This window comes from Aulonocara sp. 'chitande type north' Nkhata Bay, linkage group LG16 (assembly GCF_057382095.1).
Source record: "Aulonocara sp. 'chitande type north' Nkhata Bay isolate Kocher_YH1m ecotype deep benthic linkage group LG16, A_spYH_male_GT1.1, whole genome shotgun sequence".
Taxonomy (NCBI): domain Eukaryota; kingdom Metazoa; phylum Chordata; class Actinopteri; order Cichliformes; family Cichlidae; genus Aulonocara; species Aulonocara sp. 'chitande type north' Nkhata Bay.
Window position 1 is genome coordinate 16182053 of NC_141359.1, and position 24152 is coordinate 16206204.

Below are 24152 nucleotides of genomic sequence, written 5' to 3' on the forward strand. Positions count from 1 at the left end.
AGTGATAGTCGAGTGTCTTTATGCTTGTCTGTGTGGAGAGGATTGATTGGAATAGTGATGATGATGTCCGCTATCACTGTCAATTGTCAGTAAACACTTCATCTGGCTGATGAATCTTCACGTGACATATTACAAAGTCTGTAATATTAACTCTGTAATTAGGCGCCATTCTTCTTATTTTACGGCGCTGTTGTTCAATCGGGGAACACTCTCTGTTGAGGAGAAAAGCATGAATTTGTTTGTATACAGATTATCCATAGTTTAAATGTCCCGGTAGTCGAAAAAGGAGGCAGAGCTGTTGAGAAATGCTAGGAGCTAACTGGGCGCTAACCGTATCATTCAAATATATTGAATGTCGCAATGCTGGCAAAGAGAGGAAGTGATGTAAGATTTGTGCATGCGGGGTACCGATCGAGTTTCCGGTACAGATCGGGTAGCGACAGAGCGCCTTTTTGTTGTTGTTGTTGTGCTAAGCTAATAAGCAGAATGCTACAGTCATAGGTCGTGTCCAAATTCATGGGCTGCATCCTCCTGAGGACGCATTTGTAGACTGATTACGTCACAGCGACGCGCCGAAGGCTGTCCAGATTCGTAGACTCCTCTGAATGCAGCCGACAAATGCGTCCTCCTTTTCCCCGAATTTGAAGGATGGGTCGGGTGTGTCCTTCGTGGCCTACCATATCCCAGAATTCATAGCGTGGCCCAGCCAAACTCCAGTTTCCAACAATGGCGGCCGCTACTAAGTTTTAAAATTACTCATACTAATCTTTCTGGGTCACAAAATAAACTTTTAACATATTTTCAGGCGATAAAGTAGTTGTGTAAACATCAAATATCTGCTCGGTTTATCAAGATATCGCATATTTTCAAAAGTGCTTCGACGTTTTCGGAGACGTCTGCTACCCACCAGCTCGATAGCTAGTTGGGAGCTCGAGGGTCAGTGAAGCCGCCGAGAACGGCACAACTCCCGGCACATCATTTTCAGATCACCGCGGAGTTTCACTACTCGGGTTAAACATAAGTCACTTAGACAACCTAAAAATGTTATTGTTGGGCTTTTTTCAGTGTTTTCTTTGTTCGTGAGTAAATCGATTTGGCTGAGATTAAAGGAGAGTGGAAAAGTACGAGTTGTCATCGAGCAGAAACGGGAGCTGGAAGCATGTAAATATAATAATAACCACTGCAGCCAAGAAGAGTGCCTGACGAGCCCAGTTGTAAGTAAGCTATTAAGACTAGACTGTACACCATGTTCGTGTTTTCGTCCGAAACAATAAGTTCCGTTGCAGCAGCCTTTCAACGCCTCTCTCTGTCTCTCGCAAGCAAAGTTGACCCAGACAACAAAGTAAAGCTAGTTTTTGGCTACGAGCCCGACACAAACCCGACGTATTAGCCAGAGGTCCCTTTACTACGGTTCGGAGCCGCGGACCTTCAGTAATAGTAATAAATCACACAGCAATAGTACATTCATGTAGTTGTAAAAAGCAAGATAATATATTAAGTAATCCAAAGTATTCAGAATACGTTACTCTCATTGAGTAACGTATTCTGAATACGTTACAAAATACATTTTGGGGCATGTATTCTGTAATCTGTAGTGGAATATGTCAGGTTTATATTATTGGATTGTCATTTATGCTTAGAAGTATTTACTCATATATGCTTAGAGTTTTATAATCAATTGCATGTTGATAGAGGTCTGATCCTTAGCAGTCTGTAAAGACTCTGTGTGCCTTCCAGAGTGTTCTGGCATACACACTCACATCCTGGGGTCACAAGAAGAGGTCGTACCTTCTTTTATTGTTTTATGGTATAGCAAACACAAGTATATCTGTTTTAGTCTAAGTGCCTTTTGTTTAGATGAACTGCTGGACTACCAGACCAGCAGGTTTAGGGAAGTCGTTTATGGGGTCACATCTTGACACCACACACACACACGGTACTCTTTGTTCACATGTGTACCTATGTTAATGAACCTATGCATATTCATTAAAGTGTCCTTAAATATCTTAAATGCTTTCATAAAATATTATGTTTCTCCATGAATCTAAGAAGATCAGAACAAAATAAACACTGCTCACAGATATGGAGGATGAACATAGACTTACAGGAAACAGCAAGATGTTAGTGATAAAAGATGGTTTCCTGGCAAAAGCCAGTCATAATTTGATAACAAGGACACCCACAGTACAGGCACATTATGCAACAGCAGCTCTGTACTGGATGAGTTACAACATATAGTCATGCGAAAAAAATAATCATCCAAAGTCTGATAAAAAACTAAGTAAAATAGGATTCTCACAACCTGTTTATCAATAAAAGGCAAAATCAGATGAAGATCTCCTAATTGCCACTCTCCACTTGTGCTAATCTAACATTTTTAGGAGCTGACCTGTTGTTTTTGTGCTGTTTCCAAGAAATTATAATGTTTATACAAGCTTCTGGATGTTTTAAAAAGCAAGAGAGAGAGGGAGAGAAATTCTCCCCTTTTAGCACTTTCATGTGTAACGTTATTATCTCATTCTTGTGTTGAGGTTATTTTTAATCACATATCACACAAATGTCTCTGCAGCAATGACAGTAAATAATCAATCTTTAAAAACTGATTAAAAATACTATCTAGCATGTTTCTATATAGTTTCTAAATAAGAACTTTAAAGGTCTTAGGCAGGAGCCTAAAGTTTTAATTGCTAACTTTCTGATTATTTTCTTTATATGAATCTGAAATCTGAAACTTTAAAGTTCTTAAAAAAACTGCGTAAAGAAATTTAACTTTTATTAGTTTTCATATGACTATCATATACAAAATTATCTTTAGAAAGGATCAGATCCACTTTTACTGGTAAATTAGTGCTGTGAAAATCATATCAACATCTGAAATGTGTGACATCCTCGAAAGTTCAAAAAAAGAAGAACTTGAAACTACTGATAATTTGAGGTTACAAGTGCTGAGCTACAGATCTCACCATTTAGGAAATAGTTTGCCTGCTTGTGAGCAATGGAGGAAATTTCTGCCAGTGCTGAATCTGCTGAACAAGACAACCCAAAACTGTCAACACATCACACAGGTAGGAAGTGATAGATTTATTTTAACAGCTGTTGTTACTGTTGTATAATTCAGTCTTTTTTTTCTTCTCTTTTCAGGTCCAAAGAGCCGTAAGGAGAATCGTTATTTAGGTGTTATTGTGCTGTGGAGTCTGCTGGGTGTTTTGCTTCTTATTGGATTTGTCACTCATGGTGTCCACTGTGAGTCTGATTCTTCATAAATAATTGTTCAAACTGCCACTGAGTGCTGAATTAATATTTGACAAGCTAAGCAATGTTCAAAGTTTTTATGGTTTAAAATAAATCAGAAGCAGTCTAAGTATGAATGCACAAGATGTTTTGTGTCTCAAAAGCCTGCCCTAATTTATTTATTTCAGACTTTATTATGATTGAGGAAAGAGACAGCCTGAATGCAAATCTCTCCACTGTGAGTAAAAAACTTGCCGTCATGACTGAGGAAAGAGACCTGCTGCGTGCCAACTTCTCTGAAAATCTCAAAGAGCTTGAAGTGCTTCTGAGTTCTCTGAGTGAGTCCTTTTATTTACCGTTGTCTTTACAGTGATTCAATTCTCTAGCAAATACTGTTCTCCTTTTCTCTCACTGAGAAGAAACTTAATTAACTTAAATTAATTAAACTTGAAGAGCCACAATCCCAAATGACAATGCATATTTGGTCTCTTAAGCATTTAAGACTTTGCACTCACTGAAATTATTCGAAATTCATAAAGTCAACCCAAGAAAGTTGCTGGATGATATTTCATTTAATTTATTTCCATCCAGCCATTCGCTTGCGCTTATCCAATTCAGGGTCACTGGAGCCTTTCCCAGCTACCATAGTGCAAGAGGCAAGGTACAACCTGGACAAGTGGCCAGTCTATTGCTGGGCCAACACATAGAAACACACAACACACAAACACACAACCATTCACACTCACATTCTCATCTATGAACAATTTAGATTCACCAATTAACCTAACCCCAGTAGTAGCAACATTGCCGACTGCATCACAAAATCAAACCAGTACAAAAATGCTGAAATTGATTCCTTTATAAAAATTGTAGTTACATTTATAAATTAATGAGTCTACAACAAATAGACCTTAATATAGGTAGTTACAGTCATTCCATCTAAAGTCAGACATTTTTTTTCTTTAGAACATTCTGCTTGACCATCACACATTTACATACAAATTTCATGGTTCAGAGTTTGAACACATCTAATGGGTTTTGTGATCATTTATCTTCATATATTTCAAGATATATATCTATATATAGCACTTTTCTACTCTGCTTGAGCAGTCAAAGCACTTTTTTTAACATGCCTCATTCACCTAGTCCAGGGGTCGGCAACCTGCGGCTCCAGGTGGTTTGGGAAAATAAATTAGAAGTATTTAGCTGAAGTGTATTTTATTTGTGTTTAGTTCTTTTTTTTTAACTTGTAGTTCTAAATTGGAAGATTATTGTGGTATTGAAATATAAAAATAAAATTATATTTTATTATTTTTCATCGCTCAAAATAAGCGTCACACTCGCAGAAGCCAGTATACCCGTAGAAACGGGGTGCATTTATCGAGACTTTCAACTGTCAGGTCAAGGCTCCAAAGGCGATATGAGGGTGGCGGCTCACAACAGTTTTTGTTTGCTGGATAATTTTAGTTCAGCTGGGTGTCTTTCCTTTTGTTATATTTCTTTAAGAGTTCAAAATGTGATTTTCTCTGTAAAACTTAATGGATTTCACACACCTTAGTTGCTCTGTGGATTCTTTTAAAAAGCAGTTAAAAAGTTTTCTGTTCAAACAAGCCTTTTGTTGATCTACGTATTTTATATTCTTTACATTCTTTACATTTGATCTTTTACATTGTGTATAATGTCTATTGATTGTATTGTTTATTTTAATATTTGTGTACAGCGCTTTGTGACTGCCTGTCTGTTAATAAATAAACTTTACTTACTTACTTACTTTAGTTGTTCACACAAAGCATAAAGGTAAAAAAAAAATATATACAGTGTTATCTTCATTTTAGATGTCAAAAAGTATTTGCGGCTCCCAGTGTTTTCTTTTGCGTGGAAACCGGGTCCAAGTGGCTCTTTGGGTGTTAAAGGTTGCTGACCCCTGACTAGGGATGGGTATTGATAAGATTTTCACGATTCCGATTCCATTTTCGATTCTGTTTAACGATTCGATTCTTTATCGATTCTTTTTAAAAAGGAGAACCCTAAGGTCGATTAGCTTAGAACTTTGTTTTATATCTTATCTTTGAACAAGATAGAAATTTAGGAGTAACATGGCCTTACAAACCTAACAGTGAGATCTTAAGAGATCCACAGCCTACGGCTCTTTAATGGGGTGTCACAGAGTCCCCAGGAAAAATTTTTTTTAAATGTAAAACAATAAAATAAATATTCTTCTGTAGCAATAACAAAGTATAACATAAATTATTCTGTAGCAATTACACAAGAATATCCAGTAATGGCCCTGCCTACAATTAAACACATTCACTTACTGAAAATCGGGGGCATCTGCTGTGGCAAATGGGTGCAAGCCTTTTACCTCAAACTTAGTCACTGCTCGGTGACATTTGTCTATCCTGGCCTGAAAGGAGATGCTACCGGTAGACTGCAGCGAGAACTGCCAGCCAGACTCTGTCTCTCTCATCATGGTCACCTAAATGCACAATAATGGCAGGTTTTGTAATAAGGCAGATCGCGCTAACATAATATGCGCTGTTAGGTGATTATTTACCTGCCGCATTAATGGGAGAGGACGTGCAAACGTTACCGCTGCTGCTGGGTTGAGATTCACGAGTCCGGAGCGGAATTAAAAACACGACATTCATTTAAGGTCATCGCGTGTTTTGTGAGCAAATGCTTTTGCATATTCGTAGTGTTTCCTCCCTTAAATAATAATAATAATGGATTGGATTTATATAGTGCTTTTCAAGGCACCCAAAGCGCCAAAATATCTACTTTGCAAGTATTGCAAGCTGCCCTGTTGTCATCCGTTCTTGTAAAGTATGACCAAACTTTTGAGCGTTTGAGCCGCTTAGGCGCCGTGTTTCCTGCCAGGTAAATGACGCTCCGCAACGTGGTGACGTCATTCGGGCGACTGGAATCGATAAGGGAATCATTTGCAAAAATTCTCAACAAGAACCGGGTTTTGATACCCATCCCTACCCCTGACCTAGTCGAACATTCATACAAGCACTTTTCTTTGCAGGAGTGCTGGACTTTTTTCATATTTTAACTAGTCAAGACTTTTTTGATGTATTACAGATTCTGATTTATTTTGATGGTAATAAAGGTCTGTGAAAATTTCAGTCTTTTATCTCTAAAATGTTTTCAGATGTTCAAAAACTGCCTTAGATATCAATGTGTGAACAAAAGGCCTGAAAGTGGGTTAACAGACACATCTACCCATTGTCTTCCACTTATCCAGTTCAGGGTCTTGGAAGGTTTTGTGCCTATCCCAGCTGCTGTGGAGTGAGAGTGAGCGTACAGCCTGGTCAGGTCACCAGTCTGTCACGGTGCTAATACAACAGTTCTGACCACGATGCAGTCATAATATTTGTGGGCAGTCTCATCAGCAACATGGTCATTCCAGCCAAGACAATTATAGTTTAGTATCAGAAATGAAACTGATCACAACAAATAAAAAAGCACACCATTGATAAACTGGATCTGGGTCCAACTTCCACCAAGAAGGTGGTTACACAAATTTGTCTAGAGTGTTTTCATTGTCTTATTTTTTCAGACAGTCCACTCTGTTTTAATTTCCCCGCAGGAAATGTGTCCTTCTGGCTTTACTGTTCTTGTTGGTGTGATTGATAAAAGCAAAACTATTGAAGTACTAAAATTCCAATTAATTGAACAGATCAAATGAGCATTGTTATAGAGTTCTTTAAATATAATTCAGTAACTTGCTGAACTGGTATTTGTTGGTAATGTCTTCCAGAAAAAACATGTCCTTTAGGATGGAGTAAGTTCAACCATAACTGCTATCTCCTCTCTGAGAGATCTGATTCCTGGAATGCAGCCAGAATGGACTGCAGAGCCAGAGGAGGAGATCTGGTGGTTATTGACAGCTCTGAAGAACAGGTACAGTGTTTATGTATATGAAAGGCCAGGAGTGACAAAATGAATTAATTAAACACACCATTAAATAATTAATTAAAATTTGAATTAATTAATAAATAAATATTTAAGTAATTAATTACATGCCTATTCATCTATTTAAAACATTTAATAAATTATTTAATGATGTATTTTTTTAATTCATTTTGGGACTCCTGATCCTCACCCGTAATTATATATAAATAATAAATAAGGATTTCGCTTACAACTGGGACCACTGTTACCCTCACCCTCCATCATCTTCCCGAGCTATTTCTCGAGCTTCTCGTGTTCCTTCTTCCTGATATTGCTGTCATTTGGAACCGCTACATCGATCGCTACGGCTGTCTTCTTCCGTTTGTCTACCACCACTATGTCCGGTTGGTTAGCCACCACCATTTTGTCCGTCTCTATCTGGAAGTCCCACAGGATCTCAGCTCGGTCATTCTCCACCACCCTTGGGGGCATCTCCCATTTTGACCTCAGGACTTCCAGGTTATACTCGGCACAGATGTTCCTGTACACTAAGCTGGCCACTTGGTTATGGCGTTCCATGTATACCTTGCCTGCTAGCATCTTGCACCCTGCTGTTATGTGCTGGATTGTCTCTGGGGCATCTTTACATAGCCGGCACCTGAGGCCTTGCCTGGTGTGATAGACCCCAATCTCTGTGGATCTTGTGCTCAGAGCTTGTTCCTGTGCTGCCATGATTAGAGCCTCCGTGCTGTTTTTCAGTCCAGCTTTGTCCAGCCAATGGCAGCATTTCTGGATATCAGCCACCTCCTCTATCTGCCAGTGGTACATGCCATGGGGGGGCCTGTCCTTCCATAATGGTTCCTCGCCTTCCTTCTCTTCCTTGGGTTTCTGCTGCCTGAGGTATTCACTGAGCGCGCTGTCAGTTGGGGCCATCTTATCCTATTACTAAAAGACATTTTCTGTTTTTCTTTTCTTATTTGGTGAATAGTTTTACTATAAAAAAATGAACATTTTTCTTAACGTTAACACAATTAGAATAAAGTTAAAAAACCATGATGAATATGGTAATTTTACATTACATTTGCTGAATTAAAGTGTATCAGCAAAATCTCTTTAAATTTTTTATTAACTTTTTTAAATGAAGGGTAAAGGTTTTTCATAAAATAAAAAAAAACAGCCTGTTGATAGTGGGGCCAATTAGGAGCTGCCAGGTCAAAACCAACCCAAAACAGCTCACCCAAGGAGGGGCCTGCCGAGACTCTTAAAGGCACAGTACACACATATAAAAAACAATACAGACATACTGACACGCCCTGATTCTGTATATGTCCAGGGCTGTAACACCACTGAGAGAATATATTAACATCTTGATCACCTTGTTTAGACAGCATCAACAAGTTTTTGGTGACAATGATTTATTGATTGTTGAAAAAGATTTACAGCATGCTGCAGGTTAACGAGAGTGATTTACTATATTTGTTGTTGTGAAATTTATCTTCAGTAAAACAGTGCTGCTGTTTCATGCCCTTGTGTTTAGCTCTTTGTGCTTGGAGAGAAATCCTGCTTGTGCAAATCAACTCATTTTTGACTGATGGGGTGCAGTAGTATAAAGGAGAAGGGTGGTCCTAATGTGATTGGTCACCTTGATGGACACTTCAGGTTACTGCGTTAAATTCAGTTACACAGTGAAAGTGACATAGGCGCTGCTTGTGTCCGTATTTGTTTACATTTTGAAAGACAAAGCTTACCAAATTATCAACAGTTAATGTTTGATGCGTAGCAGTGGAAATGCAAACAACCATCACTGTATTACTTTACTGCTGAACAAATCCTACAAACCAGAGCAATCTAAGTTAAGTTCTGAAGTTGTGAAGCCATGTCACAGCTGTCCCATTAATCTATTGTACAGTATTACAAAGCTTTTATGACTGAAAAAACACATAACGAGGATCAGGAAAAGAAGTGTGCATCAGAACCTCTAAGGGCCAAATTTTTACTTTGGCCAAAATGCAGACATTTAAACCTTTGAACAAAAAGTTGCTCAGTCTGCATCAAACACATGTAACTGCACATACCATAACTGGACAGGAGTGCTTCAAAATGTGTCCTAGAATTATATGTTTTTCAGTATTAAAGTGAAGCCAGTGATAAATCAGTACATTCACTGGTGCACAGAACATCCCATGTAGCACAATTAGATTCATATGAATACAATACAATACAATACAATACAGTTTTATTTATATAGCACATTTAAAAACCCGAAGGCACACCAAAGTGCTTCACAGTAATATGGAGAGTCAACATAAGTCAATAACAGGGTACAAATCGGGCACTAGCACAGACAGGATAGAGGCACTAACAGACCAGGAGAATTAGATAAATACAAAATCTGCTAAGAAGACAAAAACAGCAGTAAAATTAATAATAAAATAATAAATTTAATAAAATCTAATAAAATATTTAAAAGTTTAAAATTTAAAAGATTTAAAAGGGTATTAACTGGTCAGGAAAGCCAAGTCAAATAGATATGCTTTTAATCTTGATTTAAGGGATTGGATAGAGTCCAAGGCTCGAATAGAAGCAGGGAGGCTATTCCAAAGGTTGGGTGCAGCTGAAGCAAAGGCACGATCGCCTCTGGTCTTCAGTCTAAACTTAGGATGGGCCAGGAGTAATTGACCTGATGATCTTAATGCACAACAAGGAGTGTACAGATTGAGGAGGTCAGTGAGGTAGCTGGGCGCAATGTTATTCAGGATTTTAAAAGTGAGTAGCAAGATTTTAAACTCAATGCGATATTTGATTGTTAACCAGTGTAGATCAACAAGAGCCGGAGTAATAGGGTCAAATTTTCTAGTTCCAGTAAGAAGGCCGCAGCATTCTGAACGAGTTGCAGCCTTCGAAGAGAGAAGGCTTGGAGACCACAGTAGAGAGAATTACAATAATCTAACCTGGAGGTCACAAAAGCGTGGATAGGTTTTTCCAGGTCCTTGTGCGGTATATAATGCTTACCTTTAGAAATATGGCGCAGTAGAAAAAAAACAGATTTAACTACAGATGATACTTGCTTATCGAGCTTAAAGGAGCTATACAAATAGACACCCAGGTTACGCATAGAATCACAGAGAGAGTTAGCTAGGGGCCCCAGCAGGGCAACAAGCTGGTCTCGAGGAATATGGCTGTTGAACACCATAACTTCAGTTTTTTTCTCATTTAAAACGAGAGAATTTTCTGACAGCCAATCTTTAACCTCTCTCAGGCAATCGTACAGGGAGTTCAGTGATGCTGACAAATCATCAGTCAGTTGACAATAGATTTGAATGTCATCAGCGTAAAAGTGATAAGAAATATTGTATTTTTGAAATATGGAGCCCAAGGGTAGCATATACAAAGAGAATAATAAGGGGCTCAATACAAACCCCTGGGGCACACCACAACAGAGAGGGGCAACAGAGGAATGAATCAACTAACAAATTGTGGTATGATTTAGCTACAGTGAATTAGCTTCAGTTGTGGTGTACAATTTAAAGACTAAACAATTATTTAGAGTTTGAAGACTGTTTTAATGCAGAATATTTATACATTTTACTGTAATAAAAATGTATTTTTTACTGAATAAAAACATTGATCAAACCAAAATTTAAGTAATTTAAAGAAAATTGTACAGCAAATATTTGAGCAGTGACAACAGACAGCAGACAGATGTGTGCTGGTCCAAGACCCGAGACCACAGTGATGAATCTACAGTAGACATGACTAAAGTAAATCTGCTGGTTAGCTGCACAGATACAGTAAAACCACAAAGCATAAAAACTAGTGCTGTCAAAATTAACACGTTAATTGTTGAGATCAACGTGAAATATTTAATGCGTTAAAAATTTTAATGCAATTAGCGCAGTAGGGATGGCTATTGATAAGATTTTCACGATTCCGATTGCATTTTCGATTCTTTTTAATGATTCGATTCTTTATCGATTCTTTTTTAAAAAGGAGAACACTAAGGTCGATTAGTTTTGAACTTTGTTTTATATCTTAACATGGCCTTACAGACCCAACAGTGAGACCTTAAGAGATCCACAGCCTACGGCTCTTCAATGGGGTGTCACAGAGTCCCCAGGAAAAAAATTTGTAAATGTAAAACAATAAAATAAATATTCTTCTGTAGCAATAACAAAGTATAACATAAATTATTCTGTAGCAATTACACAAGAATATCCAGTAATGGCCCTGCCTACAATTAAACACATTCACTTACCGAAAATCGGGGGCATCTGCTGTGGCAAATGGGTGCAAGCCTTTTACCACAAACTTAGTCACTGCTCGGTGACATTTGTCTATCCTGGCCTGAAAGGAGACGATACCGGTAGACTGCAGCGAGAACTGCCAGCCAGACTCTGTCTGTCTCATCATGGTCACCTAAATGCACAATAATGGCAGGTTTTGTAATAAGGCAGCTCGCGCTAACATAATATGCACTGTTAGTTGCATTAACGGGAGAGGACGTGCAAACGTTACCACTGCTGCTGGGTTGAGATTCACGAGTCCGGAGAAGAATTAAAAACACGACATTCATTTAAGGTCATCGCGTGTTTTGTGAGCAAATGTTTTTGCATATTCGTAGTGTTTCCTCTCTAAATGAAATATCTACTTTTCAAGTATTGCAAGTTGTCCTGTTGTCATCCGTTCTCGGAAAATGTAACCAAACTTTTGAGCGTTTGAGCCGTCATGTTTCCTGCCAGGTAAATGACGTCCCGCAACATGGTGACGTCATTTGGGGCGACTGGAATCAATAGGGGAATCCTTTGCAAAAATGGCAAACAATTCCAAGGAATTGAAACAGTGGGAACCGGTTCTCGACAAGAACCGGGTTTCGATACCCATCCCTAAAGCGCAGTTTTGGGGTTTTTTTTTATTTCCTGTAATCTAAGATCTTTAAACTCATGAGCAGCTCTGGAGGAGGGGGCAGCATTGTTCTATGCTGGCATTTGGCCTGATAGAAATGATTAGAAGAAAAAGAAGTGATACCATGCTACTATAGCTAACACATGCGAGCATGGAGGAAGACGGACTTTTGGGTGGAAAGTTTCTCTTTAAGAAGTTTCCTGATGGCTTGTTGGACAAAATGAGAGTAAGGTGGACAGTTTGCAAAGCTAAATTCAAGTACCACAGAAGCAGTTCATCACTGGCGTATCACCTGAGAGCAAAACACCCAACTGAATCCGCCTCTACGGGACCTCGCCAATCTACGCTTCAGGAGTATGGTGCTCGTGGACGAAAAACAAAAAATGGTAGAGAAAAATTAACCAATTCCTTGGAAATTTGGATAGCTAAAAACTCCCGACCAGTTAGCATAGTAGAAGATGATGGACTGAGAGAAGTCATTCGCGCTGCATCAGGAGATGTATGTTACAATCCGCTCTTGAGAGGAACCACTGTGTCGAGACTGCATGCTTTGTATGAGGACCAGAGGGCTCAGCAGTCCAGTAAGCTTGTGCAAGTAAGGAATGTCGCTCGCACTGGAGACCACTGGACTTCGGTGAACAACAATAATTACTTGGGGCTCACAGCACATTTTATTGATTACGATTGGACTTTACAATCGTTTGCACTAACAGTGAGTAAAACTGAAGAGAGGCATTATGCTGAGGTGTGTGCTGACCATTTTCTGAGTGTTGGAAAATCAGGGACAATCAGGACTAACCACGCTTGGCACCGACAGTGCTCGTAACATGGTTGCAGCCGCCAGACTACTTCCATTTGAACACAGCCCTGCATGGCCCACATTCTGCAAAAGAATGGTTACAGTTTCTCTTAATGACAGCACATTTGAAAGGGCTCTGGCCAAATTTCACAAGATTGTTGGACATTTTAAGCATAGTCCAGCAAACGCTCAGGAATTAAAGGCACAGCAAGCTGCACATGGACATCAAACAGAACCGCTTGTTCAGGACGTTCCAACAAGATGGAACTTCACCCTAGAGATGATCAAGTGGATCCAGAGAAACAAATCTGTGCTGACCACCGTCCTGGCTCAGCAAAACAGCAAGGTGACCATGTTGACTGACCAGGAGCTTCACAGACTGCAAAAGCTGGAAGAACTACTTGAACCTTGCCAGCATGTGTGCTTGGTTCTTCTGATTCAGATACAGAGGAAGACGCTAATGACCGCTGTCTGAATCTGTACAAAGCAGAGCCCAAAATTGACGTAGGAGAGTGTCCACTACAGTGGTGGTTAAAGAGAGAAGGAGCACATTCCAGGCTGGCACCTATTGCACACAAGTACCTGTCAACCCCTGCAACCACAGTGCCTTGTGAGAGCTTATTCTCACTCTCAGGTCACATCATTCAAAAGAAGCGTGCTTCTTTGTCATCAGATAATGTAAACAGAATAGTCTGCCTCAGTAACTGGCTTAGTGCAAAGAAGGACTAAGCCAAATCGCTCCTTTTTAAGTGAAAATGTTCAACATTCTGGGTTTTCAGCTGTGTCTTTTTCTGTTTTAAATACTGAGTTTTGTGCACCCTTTATTGTTATGGTATTCTGTTATGGTATTCACTTTAACCTTTTGGCCTGGGTTCAGTAACTGTTGATGACCTTGAAGGTTTTTTAAGTTTTCACTGTGTTAAAGATTGATGAAAACTATTAAAATTCACTTTGAATGTCAGCATATATTCTTTGTGTTTATTCTGCATTTACTTCATTGTATTGCATAAATGTCTGTTACAACCTTAAAATATAAAGCTGAAAAAACGTAATTGGAGCCAGGCTATTAATCAAGTAATTACGATTAATCACAATTAATATTGATTAATAACAGAAATTGTGAGATTAGTTAGTAGCTATATGTTGTGATGTGGTCCCGGTGATGTGGAAGACATCATGCCTCGTCCCTGTACCAAAGACGCCACGTCCCAGTGGCCCCCAGGATTACAGGCCCGTGGCACTGACCTCTCACATCATGAAGACCCTGGAAAGGCTCATCCTGGACCAGCTGCGACCCATAGTAAGACCACATCTGGATCCCCTTCAGTTCGCTTATCAGCCTCGTCTCGGAACTGAGGACGCCATCATCTACCTGCTCAATCATGTCTACACCCATCTGGACCAGCCGGCGAGCACTGTGAGGGTCATGTTTTTTGACCTTTCCAGTGCTTTCAACACCATCAGGCCAACCCTCCTGGGTGATAAGCTAGCAGCGATGCAGGTGGATGCTTCTCTGGTGTCCTGGATTGTTGATTACCTGACAGGAAGACCACAATATGTACGTCTCCCACAGTGTGTGTCTGACAAGGTGATCAGCAACACAGGGGCACCACAGGGGACTGTCCTCTCCCCCTTCCTCTTCACCCTCTACACCACAGACTTCAGCCACTGCACAGAGACCTGCCATCTTCAGAAGTTTTCTGATGACTCTGCGGTGGTTGGATGCATCAGCAGGGATGATGAGACAGAGTACCGGGCTGTGGTCGACTCCTTTGTCACGTGGTGTGAGCAGAATCATCTGCAGCTCAACGTGGCAAAGACCAAGGAACTGATCGTGGACTTCAGGAAGACCAGGAAACACTTGACCCCTGTTTCAATCCAGGGGGTCAGTGTTGACATTGTGGAGGACTATAAATACCTTGGAGTACACATTGACAATAAACTGGACTGGGCTAAAAACACCACAGCACTTTACAGGAAGGGCCAGAGTCGTCTCTATTTTTTGAGGCGACTGAGGTCCTTCAACATCTGCCAGAAAATGCTGAGGATTTTCTATGAGTCTGTTGTGGCCAGTGCGATCCTATATGCTGTTGCATGCTGGGGGAGCAGGCTGAGGGTCGCAGATGCCAACAGACTCAATAAACTAATCCGTAAGGCCAGCAATGTTGTGGGGATGGAGCTGGACTCCCTCAAGGTGGTGTCGGAGAGGCGGATGCTGTCCAAGATAAAGACAATGTTGGATAACACCTCCCACCCACTCCATGACATGCTGGTCAGTCACAGGAGCACGTTCAGTGAGAGACTGAGATTACCGAAAAGCACCACTGAACGACACAGGAAATCATTCCTGCCTGTGGCCATCTCCCTGTACAACGCATCCACTTAACACACTGTTTGCTGCTACAACTACACATGTTTCTTGTTCAGCTATTTATTTATGAGTGACTTATGTATATATATATATATGTATATATATATGTATATATTGTACTATTCTTAGTTAGTGTATTGTCTGTCTTGTCTTAATGTTGGTTTATAATGGAGCACTGTAACAAAAAATAATTTCCCCCTGGGATCAATAAAGTATTCTGATTCTGATTCTGATAAGACCCTTTAGATTTACACAACATTATAGCAACAGTGATAAAAGTTTTATTAGACACTAGTTCAGATCAGACAAATGAGCTACTTACTAAAGACAGCCTGTAACATCCTCCTCTCCTGTCCACAGACTGACTGTTCAGAGAATCTTTAATATTATTTAGATGAATTACAGTGGCGCCTGAACCCACAGTCAGTGAAGCTCTGCAGCCAGATGTGTACAGCTGTGTTTGACTGATCAAAGTGCACTCAAAGGCAGCATCATAGGCACAGTTTACATTCATTTACATTTTATAATAATAAGTTTATGCACTTTTTCCTTTTTTTAATGTTGTTCTTTTTTTTCCTTTTAGGAATGATGCATTCTTCTTATTACAGTGATTTTTCTAAATCACAAGAGCTATGTTGTACACCAGATTAAGGGGACAGTTTAAAAGATTTGTTCAGCAGTAAAGTAATCCAGTGATAGTTATGTGTATTTCCACTGCTACAAAGGAAATGAATAACTGTTGATAACTATTTGGCAAACAATTTTTCAAATTACAAACAAATAGCAGTGTATGCAAAGCAGACAATCTTGGTGTGCGATGGCTTCTTTATGCACATTCTAAGTGCATGGGTTTCTTTAAATTTAGAAGCAATGAATTTAACTGCGCCTGTGAAATTACATCATTTGCTCGCATTATGTTTTTTTCTCGCATGCGAACTATGACATAAAAATAATTTCATAGTTTATATGTAAAATATGCAAATAAAAACTTGTGGTTTAAAACTGAAATGTTTTCTCTTCATATTAAACAGACCTTCCTCTCTATGATCACCACAAAAGAAACTTTTGTGTGAACGTGTGTGTGTGTGTGTGTGTGTGTGTGTGTGTGTGTGTGTGTGTGTGTAAAACAGAGGTGAGCATTCTTGCTAATTATCTAATCATCTTGCACAATAACAACCATATTGATCCACAATTCTCTAACACTGCATAGACTAAAATTGTGGTTTTAAAGTAAAATAAAAAGATTTTTCTTCATATTAAACAGAAATTCCTCTCTACGATCACCACAGAAGTTTGGATTGGTTTAAATGACAAAGAACAGGAGGGAACATGGAAATGGGTAGATGGGACTCCACTGACTCTGAAGTAAGCCTTCACTTGGTTCAGTTCATTACTTTTATTAAATTTCCAAAATATTTCCAAAATTTGTTAAACCCACAGATGAATGCAGATTGTTCAGTTTGCATATTGGTTGAGCCAAACGGCTTCCCAAAGCTTAAAGATGCATGCAAATGACTTGATTTTTGCCACACTGAGCCAAGGCAGTAGTTATTATATCAGTCAAGATGTCTGTGTAATCTGGGCTTATGTGTTTGTCTTTATACTTTGTATAGTCCTGTCTAACAAACACCATGTACTAAAAAAAGTAAAATAAAATATATATTATTTCCATTGTTATCTGTAATTTGGTGATCTTAATGTGCAGTGTGTTTATAAAAACTCAAAGCTGCTGATGGAAAATTTGTTTGACAAAACTCCTCACACAAACACCAAAGACTCATTTTTTCCTCAATAATAATAAAATAATGTTGTTGTCACTGACCTGCTAGGTACTGGGCAACAACACAACCTGATGATGGTGGAGAAGAAGACTGTGCTTATATCAATAAATGGGGAAGGTTTTGGAATGATTATTCTTGTTCATATTCTCATCAATGGATCTGCGAAAATACACCAAACCACAGTACAGTTTCTTTAAGATCATTTATTCATAAATGTTTTGCAGTTTTATCTATGATTATAATTCTAGATTTGAATCTGTTTTATTTCATAATTATGTGTTTTGTTGTGGCTAAAAATTTGCATTTGCTTTTTCATTTTACCTTAGTGGAGACTTCAGAAGGTGGTTAAGTTTGGGGTTTCTGACAGTTTTTTATTGTGGTGTTTATTGTTTAAATTGTTGTATTTATTAAAAGTTTTCTATTATTTTTACTATATTATAAATAATGACACGCAAGTAAATAGACTGTTTAGATCTTTGTGATCAAGTCTTTGGAGGATTTTAATTAATTAAACAGAATTCATTGTTATACAGTTCATAAAAGATCATTCATAAACTGAAATGTTATTTGTTTGTAATTTCTTCCAGATAAAACATGTCCTGTAGGATGGAGCTTCAGCCATAGCTGCTATCTCATCTCTAAACGCTCTGCTCCCTGGGATGCAGCCAGAATGGACTGCAGAGACAGAGGAGCAGATCTGGTGGTTATTAACAGCCCTGAAGAACAGGTACAGTGTTTATGTATGTATGTGTTATTGAGCTGTAAATAAATTCAAACTACCATTTTTAATGTAAATAGCCTTTTATTTCAGCCTTTTTTAAGTGTTAAAACATTCAAAATAAAGTAAAGAAAATCATTATGTATGATGTGTATGAGCATTTTAAAACATGTTTAATGTTCTAGAGTGTATCAAAGAAATCTGTTTAGACAGAAATTGTATAGGGGGAAACAACCTGTCAATAGAAGAAGCGGAAGAAGAATAAGGAAATGTGGCAGTGTAGCAAGGATAAGGAAAACAGGATATGGTAAAGATGCCTGCAGTCCTGTTTCACTGCAGGTAACATGTATGTGTAACATTGTAGTGACAAATAAAGGCTCATCATCATGATGCCAACAAATGCAGTGGATACAGCATACATTGCAGGAGAGAGCATTTGCAAGGCAAGGGGCAGGAGTGACAGGAAGTCCAGTAACTTACAGAATACTATTGTACTATGTTTGGTTTCCACAGTTCCAGTTCTGATATTCTATGTGTTTTAGTAAAAATTATGTTTAAGTAAAAGTATGAGTCCACTGACAAAATATATTAACATTTTGACTACATTTGTTTAGACAGCATGAATAGATTTTGGTGGCAATGACATACTGATTGTTGAAAAAACATATGACAAATCAATTACAGATTTGAATGACTGCTATTGAGATTTGAGTGAGTGTTTTGCTGTGTGAGCTGTCAGGAAATGCATCTTCAGTGTTGCACAAAAATGTGTCAAAGCATTAAAGAAAATTCAAAGTTTTAATTATTGCTGGCTTTGGATTTTTAAAAGAAACTTAGATAAAATAAACTGCATGTTGGGTCTAACAATTAAACCCCGCTGACTCACAGACCAGTCACTTGTGTACAAAAGCAAGACCACAGTGCTTTCTGTCTTTAACTTGCTACAAGGGGAGAAGCACCTTATCTGATCTAAGCCAACTCCAAACTCCAGCCTTCCCTCGCAGCCATTCAGTGGCTACACAAACATCTCATTAATCATGCGACAGATAAGACACTCACATGTGAACATGTGTCGTGTGTGTCTGCAACAGTGAACATGTGATGTGTGTGTGTGTGTGGTCAAGATGTGACCCCATAAACGACTTCCCTAAACCTGCTGGTCTGGAAGTCCAGCAGTTCATCTAAACAAAAGGCACTTAGACTAAAACAGATATACTTGTGTTTGCTATACCATAAAACAATAAAAGAAGGTACGACCTCTTCTCGTGACCCCAAGATGTGAGTGTGTATGCCAGAACACTCTGGAAGGCACACAGAGTCTTTACAGACTGCTAAGGATCAGACCTCTATCAACATGCAATTGATTATAAAACTCTAAGCATATATGAGTAAATACTTCTAAGCATAAATGACAATCCAATAATATAAGCCTGACATATTCCACTACAGATTACAGAATACATGCCCCAAAATGTATTTTGTAACGTATTCCGTTATGTTACTCAATGAGAGTAACGTATTCTGAATACTTTGGATTACTTAATATATTATCTTGCTTTTTACAACTACATGAATGTACTATTGCTGTGTGATTTATTACTATTACTGAAGGTCCGCGGCTCCGAACCGTAGTAAAGGGACCTCTGGCTAATCCGTCGGGTTTGTGTCGGGCTCGTAGCCAAAAACTAGCTTTACTTTGTTGTCTGGGTCAACTTTGCTTGCAAGAGACAGAGAGAGGCGTTGAAAGGCTGCTGCAACGGAACTTACAACGCGTACTTTTCCACTCTCCTTTTTCTCCCTCCTTGTGCTCACAGACACATCATCCACAGGTGTGCCACCAATTTACTCACATGGACTCTACTAACCTATCAGAAGCTTCTTCAGCTCAGAATGGAACGTCTGGAGTTTTCTTATTAATTAACAATAAACTTAGTGTACATGTACTCCTAAATTTGATGAAAGTGATAAAAATAGACGGCTCTGTCTCTCTTTATTCTGACATTTAACTAATTCAAAAGATATTTCAATATTTATTTATCCAAAACAAAACAAGTTTACTCTAAATTGATGTTGTACAGTAAAAAAATGTTCTTGTGTTTTCCATAAAGTGTATGTAAATATCTGGTTTCAACTGTGAATATATTGCTGTGTATTGAAGTTCCTCTTGTTTTGCATAGAAATATACTGAACAACATACAAAGCATAATATATAAAATACTACCTGAGTTTTTTCTTTGAAAGAAGCCCCTTATGTCCATTCTTGTATATCAGTGCATTACTGAAACCGATTTATTAAGCCGTGGAGGGTAACAACTGAAAATATGAAATAAACACACATGTAAGCTAAGACTCTCTAAAGAAACAGCATTGTTGTTGTTCGGCTTTTCATTTCACCATTTGTTGATTCACTCCAAGAGCAAGTAACGTAATATTGGTCAAGTGATCAGTTTGATATCAATCTTTCGTGATACACCGTTATATTTACATTATTTGTACAGTACGAATGATTTGCTTTGGTACCTGGTCGAACTTCAGTTCTCCTCTGTCTGCCTGGCTGCGTTTCTCTAACGGCGCACTCGCAGGCAGCAGCTGCCCCGCCCGCTTAGTGTCTGAGCTCGGATCATACCAATATTAGGGGGGATTTACGCACAGTCGTAAATTCCCACAGAATTGTGTTTCGAATATTGTGTGTAGTTTTGGTTTTATACAGTTGTCAGCCACAGGCATCCTAACTATGAAAAAATTACACTCTGAAAGACCCCGGGCTTCTGAAAAAACAACCCGGGCTTAAGCCCAGTAAGCCCCCCCCCCCCCCCCCCGCGCTCCGCCACTGCCAACTCCTCAGTAAGGAAAATCGGTATTGGCTGTCCTAAAAGTTGCTAGAAGTCGCTAAATGACATCATCACCTAATTTGCATAATTGGTCATGCTAATATAATTGTAACCTACGCTGTTGGAGAGAGAAATAACATCATGGAAGAGACATAAAGTGAGTAAAAAACGTCCTAAATCCATTTAGAATTTATTTAGAACTACAAATTAAATTTATTTTAGCAATTATTGTTTTTTAATGTCACAATTCCAACCCTGCTCCTTTATCCGGGCTTCGACCGGCAAAAGTGACCCGAAATAGGCACTCTGGTGGCACTATCCTCCGCCCGTGAGTGCTTTAGCACGGGTGAGGTGCCCTTTCACATTTGAGGTGCCCTTTCACGTCAAAAAGTCGTCATAAATAAGTCTCCAATGACACCAGAAAAAGTCGCCAGATTTGTCGCTAGTCGCTTTTTAGAAAAGAAGTCGCTAATGGGGTCTGAAAACTCGCTAAATATAGTGACAAAGTCGCTAAGTTGGCAACACTGCACTGACGTCTGTGCTATCTATTCTTACAGCATAGATAGCACATGCTATGCTATGCTTATGCGTACAGCAACCATGTGTAAAAAGTGGTCAATAAAGACATGCTGAAAAGCGTGTTTGTACAAACATCGTCGGGTCTGCCCTGGTATGTTTACAATGGGACTTCTGCTCCTGAACCTCTGCGCACAGCGTCTGCAGATCAGGGTTGTACGAAGTCACTTTCATCTTCACGCAGGACTGTAAACTGTCATCTGTGAGGTGTGAGCGGTGTTTGTTTTTAACATAGTTCACGGTGGAGAACAGCTGCTGACATAATGTGGATCCAAAGTCTCGATAAATGCACAGCGTTTCGGCGGGTATACTGGCTTCCGCTAGTGTGACGCTTATTTTGAGCGATGAAAAAAATAATAGAATATTTTTATATTTATATTTCAATATCACAGTAATTTCCAATTTAGAACTACAAGTTAAAAAAAGAACTAACATAAATAAAATACACTTCACCTAAATACTTTTAATTTATTTTTCCAAACCACCTGGAGCCGCACTATAAGGACTAAAGAGCCGCATGCAGGTTGCCGACCCCTGGCATAGGCTAAAAATGTGGTTTTAAAGTAAAATAAAAAGATTTTTCTTCATATTAAACAGAAATTCCTCTCTACGGTCACCACAGCAGAAGTTTGGATTGGTTTAAATGACGAAGAGCAGGAGGGATCATGGAAATGGGTAGATGGGACTCCACAGATTCTGACGTAAGTCTTCACTTTGGTTCAGTTTATTCCTTTACATAGGAAATTTGTTAAACCCACAGATGCATGCAGATATAAACACAAAGGCTTACATGTCGGTGGTTGACTACTAATAGCGTAAAGATGTGTGCTAATGACTTGTTTTGGCCAAGTGGGAGCAAAAGAAGTTATTATATCAGTCAAAACAACAACAATTCTTGTGTTCAGAGCTGGTGTGTTTTGCCATCTGCACACTTTATGCAAGCCTGTTTAAAAACCACCTGAAAAGAAAAATGTTATTGTTATTTGAAATTTGGTGATCTTAATGTACAGTGTATAATATATATACACTGTATAATTCTTAATAATAATAAGATAATGTTGCTGTCGTTGACCTGGTAGGTACTGGGCAAGAGGTGAGCCTAATAATGGTGGACATGAGGACTGTGTTTCTGTCGAAATTGAAAAAAACACATGGTTTGATCGTCCATGTTCATCTTCTCATCAATGGATCTGTGAAAAAGTTTCGGAAAACAACTGATTCAGAAAGATGATCTATTCATCAATGTTTTGCAGTTTTTTCTTTGATTACAATAATTGTACTTCTGTATTTCAGTTTTATCCTAAAAGGCCTATATATAATTTTTTGTTTTTTTGTCCATATATAAGTGGTTAAGTTTTGGGTTTCTGTTTGATTTTTATTCTACTGTTTGAATTTTTGTTTTTGTTCTTTTTTCTTGTGATATTGTTTTTATTATCATTATTATTAGTTTTATTGAATGTTTCTGTTTTGACTTTATGGTTGTTCTGGTGGTAACTGTCAGTTTGTGATCCTTATATTTGTTTCAAGACTCAAGTCTGGTTTTACTTCCTGCAGGGTTTCTCAGTTCCTCCCTGATTCATATTTCTTTGTAGTTGAGTGTTTATAGTCATGTCTGTGTTCATTACAGGGAGTGGAGAATCATTAGGCAAGTTGTATTTTTGAGGAATAATTTTATTATTGAACAACAACCATGTTCTCAATGAACCCAAAAAACTCATTAATATCAAAGCTGAATGTTTTTGGAAGTAGTTTTTAGTTTGTTTTTAGTTTTAGCTATTTTAGGGGGATATCTGTGTGTGCAGGTGACTATTACTGTGCATAATTATTAGGCAACTTAACAAAAAACAAATATATACCCATTTCAATTATTTATTTTTACCAGTGAAGCCAATATAACATCTCCACATTCACAAATATACATTTCTGACATTCAAAAACAAAACAAAAACAAATCAGCGACCAATATAGCCACCTTTCTTTGCAAGGACACTCAAAAGCCTGCCATCCATGGATTCTGTCAGTGTTTTGATCTGTTCACCATCAACATTGCGTGCAGCAGCAACCACAGCCTCCCAGACACTGTTCAGAGAGGTGTACTGTTTTCCCTCCTTGTAAATCTCACATTTGATGATGGACCACAGGCTCTCAATGGGGTTCAGATCAGGTGAACAAGGTGGCCATGTCATTAGTTTTTCTTCTTTTATACCCTTTCTTGCCTGCCACGCTGTGGAGTACTTGGACGCGTGTGATGGAGCATTGTCCTGCATGAAAATCATGTTTTTCTTGAAGGATGCAGACTTCTTCCTGTACCACTGCTTGAAGAAGGTGTCTTCCAGAAACTGGCAGTAGGACTGGGAGTTGAGCTTGACTCCATCCTCAACCCGAAAAGGCCCCACAAACTCATCTTTGATGATACCAGCCCAAACCAGTACTCCACCTCCACCTTGCTGGCGTCTGAGTCGGACTGGAGCTCTCTGCCCTTTACCAATCCAGCCACGGGCCCATCCATCTGGCCCATCAAGACTCACTCTCATTTCATCAGTCCATAAAACCTTAGAAAAATCAGTCTTGAGATATTTCTTGGCCCAGTCTTGACGTTTCAGCTTGTGTGTCTTGTTCAGTGGTGGTCGTCTTTCAGCCTTTCTTACCTTGGCCATGTCTCTGAGTATTGCACACCTTGTGCTTTTGGGCACTCCAGTGATGTTGCAGCTCTGAAATATGGCCAAACTGGTGGCAAGTGGCATCTTGGCAGCTGCACGCTTGACTTTTCTCAGTTCATGGGCAGTTATTTTGCGCCTTGGTTTTTCCACATGCTTCTTGCGACCCTGTTGACTATTTTGAATGAAACGCTTGATTGTTCGATGATCACGCTTCAGAAGCTTTGCAATTTTGAGACTGCTGCATCCCTCTGCAAGATATCTCACTATTTTTGACTTTTCTGAGCCTGTCAAGTCCTTCTTTTGACCCATTTTGCCAAAGGAAAGGACGTTGCCTAATAATTCTGCACACCTGATATAGGGTGTTGATGTCATTAGACCACACCCCT

General features: G+C 38.9%; 1 protein-coding gene across 1 annotated transcript; it reads left to right on the top strand.

Annotated features, from left to right (window-relative positions):
* The first annotated feature begins 2958 nt into the window (after positions 1-2958).
* Positions 2959-22471, top strand: LOC147311215 (C-type mannose receptor 2-like). Its single transcript, XM_086265854.1, has 9 exons — positions 2959-3065; positions 3142-3243; positions 3420-3569; positions 6995-7137; positions 16465-16565; positions 17030-17163; positions 17569-17708; positions 21704-21807; positions 22186-22471. The coding sequence occupies exons 1-9, from the start codon at positions 2996-2998 to the stop codon at positions 22322-22324; spliced, it is 1083 nt and encodes a 360-aa protein (XP_086121980.1). The 5' UTR covers positions 2959-2995; the 3' UTR covers positions 22325-22471.
* The last annotated feature ends 1681 nt before the right edge of the window (positions 22472-24152 follow it).

Coding starts and splice junctions, on each gene's coding strand:
- LOC147311215 (XM_086265854.1), top strand. CDS start 2,996: ATGGAGGAAATTTCTGCCAGTGCTGAATCTGCTGAACAAGACAACCCA. Junction 3,244..3,419: donor TGTCACTCATGGTGTCCACT/GTGAGTCTGATT, acceptor TATTTATTTCAG/ACTTTATTATGATTGAGGAA. Junction 17,164..17,568: donor CGAAAATACACCAAACCACA/GTACAGTTTCTT, acceptor AATTTCTTCCAG/ATAAAACATGTCCTGTAGGA.